We start from the raw sequence: 5,467 nt of genomic DNA, 5'->3' as shown, positions 1-5,467 counted from the left end.
CTTGAGAAACAGCCCTCCTTGGAGAGCGGGTCACAGGGAAATGGGCCACACGGTTAGTAAATCAACATGTCATGAGGCTTGGGGTGGGGGTGGGGGGGCCCGGTCACATGCTGGGTTGAGCACTGGGTGGGGGCCTCATCGCTGCTCCCCTCTAGGTGGTAGAGAAGAGACACTGTGATAGCACTCTGAGTGGTGTGGACACTGATTTTGGAAGTAAGATTTAGTCAGGCTCTTAAAAAGTGGGCAAGGTGTGGGGAGGAAGAATTTCAGGAAGATGGGGAAGTGATACAGGGAGAGGCTGTCACTGAGAATAAAGGGAGGAAGGGCGGCTAGCAGGGCTGTGAGACAGCTGTGGGGGTCCATTCCTCAGGAGGGCAAACTGATTCCACAGCAGCCTGTTGAAAATCATCTCCCTGCCCTGTGCTGGGGCCTGACAGGGCCGCAGGGGTGAGAAGGCAGATTGGGGGTCTCTCCTACACAAGAAATAGTCACAAGGGAATGTAACCAGGCTGGGACACTGGGCAATCGGGGGGCTGTGAACCAGAGGAGGAGACATGATCCGCATGGGGAGAGGGCATCCAGGAAGGCTTTCTGGAGGAGGTGGTGCCTGGGTCAACTCTGGAGAGCTGATTTAGTCAAATGAGGAGCAGGAAAAGGATGTCCAGACCAAGTGAGCAGCGTAAGGAAAGGCACAGAGGAAGACACATCACAGAGCACTAAGGGGACTTTGATTAGGTGGAGAGAGTGGGTGTTGTTAGAGAGCCAGCCCAAGGGACCTTGAGCCTGGCGGGGGGAAACTGGACTACACCCTTATGGAAGTGGGGGCCCAGGAGACTTTAAAGCAGGGCAGTAGCTAGTTAACCCAGAGCACACTGTGCCCCAGCCATCTTGACCTGGGTCCCACGTGCCTCTCCACAACACCAAGCCTGGCCAGCTGTGAATGGAGGTTGTCAGCCTCAGCCATCATCGTCCACTGGACCCTTATGCACTGCCCTGCCCTACCCTGTCGTCTGAGTAAACTGAAGCCCAGAGAGAGGGAGCCACTTCCCACAGGCAGTGCAGGCAGGAACTGGGCTCCATCCTGCTGCTTTCCACCAGCCGGCAGCCACCCTTGACTCTGGCTGCCAGTGACACCAGCTCATCATCAGCTGCAGGGTGACCAGGGCCTCGGGGCAGGCAGGCCCTACACACATGAGGATGTGGGACGGCTCCAGTCAGCAGCTGGGCTCCTTGGCCTCCCTGCCTCTGTGTTGCTGGGCTCAGCAGTTGGGGGGCTCCAGGCAGAGGCTGCAGAGGCCCTCCCATGGGTCTTGTTCCTGTGTGGACTCCAGACTTTGAGGGGGGCACAGCCATAGGGAGACAACGTTGACTCCGCACGGATACGGGATTCTGCAGAACCAGGTTCTGACCCCATCCTCACGCTTCCCACTGTCAGAAACCCTAAAGTTGCCCGCACCTCCCCTCCACACCATACTAATCTACTTGCTCTTTTGGGTAAGACTCGGAGGATTTTCCTCTGGAAACCACTTCTTTCTTGAAGAGTGAGGGGAAGCACACTTACTTTCTCTGACTGTTCCCTCAAAAGAGTTTTCAGTCTCTAGATCTCCCTCTCCCCAGTCCTGTCCCCAGGCTCCTCCCTTCCCTCTCCCATGCTATAGCTGCACATACACCCTATCCCCCACCCACTTGACCCTCTTCCATCCCCTAACACCTTTCCAGAGCAGGACTGGGAAGAGGGACCACAACCCAGGGCCCTCTCCAAAATGCATCTTCAGGCCACAGCCAGCCTAAAGCAGCACTCGGTGCCACTTACCCCGGGGAGCCTCAGAAGTGGTTGCCGACCCCGAGCATCCCAGGGGCTATTCAGGAGAGAAGCAGGCCTAGGCCCAGCTCTCGCCCACACAGGCCAGCCCTCCAGCGCTCCTGTGCCCTGGGCTGTGTGTACTTCATGAGCTCCTGTCACCGGTGGGCAGAGGCAGGGCGCTTGGACTGCACAGCTCCTGGTTCTGTGCCCCACTGAATGCTCCCAGAGGCAGACAAAATGCCAGGCAGACACAGGGGAGCATCAGAAATGCTGTTTATTTCTCTGCTGCCCCCAGGCTGACTGGCCTCTTTGAGAGCAGCAGGCTACAGATGCATGCTTGGAGAGAAGGCGGGGCTGGCGTGCAGGGTGGAGGAGCACAGGCCTCTGAGGGGTGAGGGCGAGAGGAGCTGAAGGCCCGTCCCAGATCCTGTCTGAGACTCAGACAAAGAGACTGTGGAGCCCTGCGATCAGCAGAGAGCAGCTAGCTCCGGCAGGTTCCCTAGAGCCTTGGGGCCTGCAGCCACAGCTGGCTGGACATCCTACCCCCCTCTCCTGTGCCTGTGTCCAACCTCCCTGCCCAGCCCTCACCCTGACCCCAGCCTTCACCACCTGATCAGCCCCAGTGCCGCGACTCCTACCAGTGAGGCTTCCCCCAGTTGTCTACATTGCCCTGGCAGTGTGCTGCCCAGTGAGGGAGCCTGAGCAATGTGGTTAGCAGCAATGAGCACCGCAGGTGGTGAATTTGGGGATCAGATCTGTCCTAGTCACTAGCTTTCAGCAAGTCTAGAAGTTGGGGGTGGTGAGTGTTCCAGAAGAGATGAGAAGGGGAGGTAGAAAAATGCAGATCCCCCCCCCCCCAAAAAAAAAAACCTTGGGAATTGCTGACCCTAGCACTCTGCAGTACTTACAGCGGCAGAGTCAGGGAGGAGCCGGGGCACCCCTGGAGCCCCTCCAGCCCAATCCAGGTTGGGGTGAGGCTAGAAAGAAGTGAGCAAAAGGAGAAGGAGGAGGCTCTGGCCCAGCAAGAGCAGGCCAGTGGGCCGCAGCCCAGCGACCCCTTCTCCGACTGCTGCGGCCTCGGGACTCCCCGCTCTGCTGAGGTAGATGATGACAACATTGTCCTCAGGGCCGGAAGGCTGCACCTCATTGTCAACTGTATAGCAGCCCTTGCTCTCGGCCGCTTTGCTGTGGAACCTGTGCCCCAGGGCGTCCTCACCCCCTTCGCCTGGTGTGGCCAGTGCCACGTTCACCGAGCTCTCAGCACTGCCCAGCTCGTTGGTGGCCAGGCAGCTGTAGGTGCCTTCCTCCAACTTGCCAAAATCAGGGATGAGCAGGCTGCCGTTGGCAAAGGCCTGGAAGCGTGGCCGGGTGCTGGCTGCCAGGGCCCCAGACAGGGCACGCCCATCAGTACCCACATTGGGGCTGGTGATCTCCACGGTGCCACCAGGTGTCTGGATATGCCAGTGAAGCTGGGGGACCGGCTGCCCATCCACGTCACAGTGGAGCGCCAGCACGAAGCCTGGCCGTAGCTCAGCGCCATCCTGGCTGGGCTGATAGGTGAGCTGTACTGAGGGTGCAGAGCAAGGCAGAGGCAGCAGGCGATTCAGTGGGGTGCCCTTGAGCACGTGGGGTGAAGTGCAAGTGATGTTGTCCTGCTCCGGGATGGACACGGCCGTGGTCAGGGCCCATGTCTTGAACCACATGATGCCGCAGGTACAGTCGAAAGGGTTATCGTTGATCTGCAGGTGAGACAGCGCGGTGAGTGGCGAGAAGGTGCCCTCGGCCAGCGTGTGCAAGCGATTGTGGTTGAGCTGCAGTGAACGCAGGGCACGCAGGCTGCGGAAAGCATCACGGGGGATGAAGGTCAGCTCGTTGCTGTCCATCTTGAGTAGCTGGAGGGCACTGAGGTTGTGCAGGTCGCTCCAGGCGAAGTCGGAGATGAGGTTGTGGCTGAGGTCCAGACTCTTGAGGTTGCCCAGGACAGCCAGGGCGCCTGCGGCCACCATGCGGATCTCATTGTGTGCCAGCCACAGCGACTGCAACAGGGTCACCTCCCTGAAGGCGCCCTGTGGCAAGCCTGGCAGTCGGTTGGCTGACAGGCTCAGTGTGGTTACATTGGCTGGGAAGCCGGGTGGCACAGCCTCCAGATCTCGGTAGGCACAGTCAGCAATTTGGAAACCATACTTCTCCCCGCAGTCACAGGGCTCAGGACAGGCCCGCACCAGGCCCGGCAGGACCACCCAGCACAGCAGATAAAGCTCCTGCATCCTTGCTCCTGGAGAGACAGACAAGCCACCCAGGTGACCCCTGGGACCCATGGAAGGAGCACACCCCCTCATGACCTCATTCCAGAGCCCTCCCCCTTGAGAAGACCTTGCCCTACACAACCCAGCCAAGACCCCATGCCACCTAGCCCCCAAGCCCCTTTCAACAGAGAGGGAAACTGAGGCCCAAAGGACCAGGACTTGCCTGAAGTCATGCAGCCAGACTGGGTAAAGACAGGACAGAAGAGGGCCCAGCACCTCCTCCCAGCAGAGAACTCTCCCTGCTCGGACAGCTTCTAGCTGACTTTACGACTTGAAATCTGCTTTTCAGCCGCCCCCTCCCCCAGCACTTCACAGAACCTCCCTCCTGCCCTCCCATATCCTGGCTGCAGTCCCTCCCACCAGAGCCCCCCATAGGTATGCTTTGCCCTAGCCCAGACAAGGCTCCTTGTGCAGTGCACACCCCCCACCCCCCTCCCCGCCCGCTCCTATGGGCCGTGACCACAGCAGACACCAGACTCTTTCTATAGAATCACACCCGTGGCCTGTTCCGTTCAAACTACACCAGGCAGCTGCCTAAATAACCGCCCCCCCCCCGCCAGCGCGCGCACACGCACACACACACACACACACACACACACACACTGCCCTGGGCCCCCAACCTCTCAGCTGGCTTGGGCGAGGCCAGTTGCTTAACCAAAATGCTGCTGAGATTCCAGGGCTGCAGCTGTCAGAGGGGCGAGATGCCCCTGGACAGACCCCAGCAGGGGATGGGACCCAGCACCTCAAACCAACAAGGACGTGCCCAGAGGGGCCTGGCCCCATGACCAGCAGACCGACTGCCCCTTCAAAGTGTTCCTTGCCCACTGACTTACCTTCAAAGTATTCTTTCTTGGTGGCTGAGTTGCTTCTAAAATGGAACCAAAAAGCAACAAAGGGCAAAGTTAGCTTTGACAGTCTGCGGGGTCAAAAGAGCCCCTGAGGAAGGAAGCTTAGGATGCTGGGAGAAGGGCAGCCTGGTCCCTCCTACCCCCTTGAGTATACACGCCCGCCCCTGCCCTGTGCCTGCCCTCCCCACAGGCTGCTGGGACTTTTGCTGAGAGGAGGCTTCAGGGAAGGAGCCCAGGCCCGAGTTCCCTCCGTGCGGAAAAACTGCTTCTCTATAGCAGTAAGGACCCGTGTTTCATAAGTGACACCAGAAACTTGAGGGAAAAAGATGCCAAATTTTTGGGTTTTTTTTCCCCTCCCTCCCTCTCTCACTCACTTTAGCAGCTTCAGCTTCCTTAAAGACACAGCACTATCTGGATAGGACCCAAGAAAAGAAGAGGCCAGAAGGGCTTTTATGGAGGAAAAGTGAGAAACTGTAAGGCGGGAGACTTCTAACCTTGCTTCAAACAAG

The 5,467-nt window shown here is 58.8% G+C and overlaps 1 protein-coding gene across 1 annotated transcript; it reads right to left on the bottom strand.

Moving 5' to 3' along the window:
* Nucleotides 1–2,068: 2,068 nt before the first annotated feature.
* ISLR (immunoglobulin superfamily containing leucine-rich repeat) lies at nt 2,069–5,098 on the bottom strand. Its single transcript, XM_004687969.2, has 2 exons — nt 4,944–5,098; nt 2,069–4,079 (listed from the first exon to the last, which is right to left on the bottom strand). Exon 2 carries the CDS (start codon nt 4,069–4,071, stop codon nt 2,782–2,784), a length of 1,290 nt encoding a protein of 429 aa, XP_004688026.1. The 5' UTR covers nt 4,072–4,079; nt 4,944–5,098; the 3' UTR covers nt 2,069–2,781.
* Between the last annotated feature and the right edge of the window lie 369 nt (nt 5,099–5,467).

This window comes from Condylura cristata, unplaced genomic scaffold (assembly GCF_000260355.1).
Source record: "Condylura cristata isolate star-nosed mole 26May11 unplaced genomic scaffold, ConCri1.0 scaffold00023, whole genome shotgun sequence".
In the NCBI taxonomy this organism is placed as follows: domain Eukaryota; kingdom Metazoa; phylum Chordata; class Mammalia; order Eulipotyphla; family Talpidae; genus Condylura; species Condylura cristata.
This window is presented reverse-complemented; position numbering and strand designations above follow the sequence as displayed.

What these genes read in the sequence shown, in the direction of transcription:
- ISLR (XM_004687969.2), bottom strand. Translation starts at nt 4,071, where the DNA reads ATGCAGGAGCTTTATCTGCTGTGCTGGGTGGTCCTGCCGGGCCTGGTG.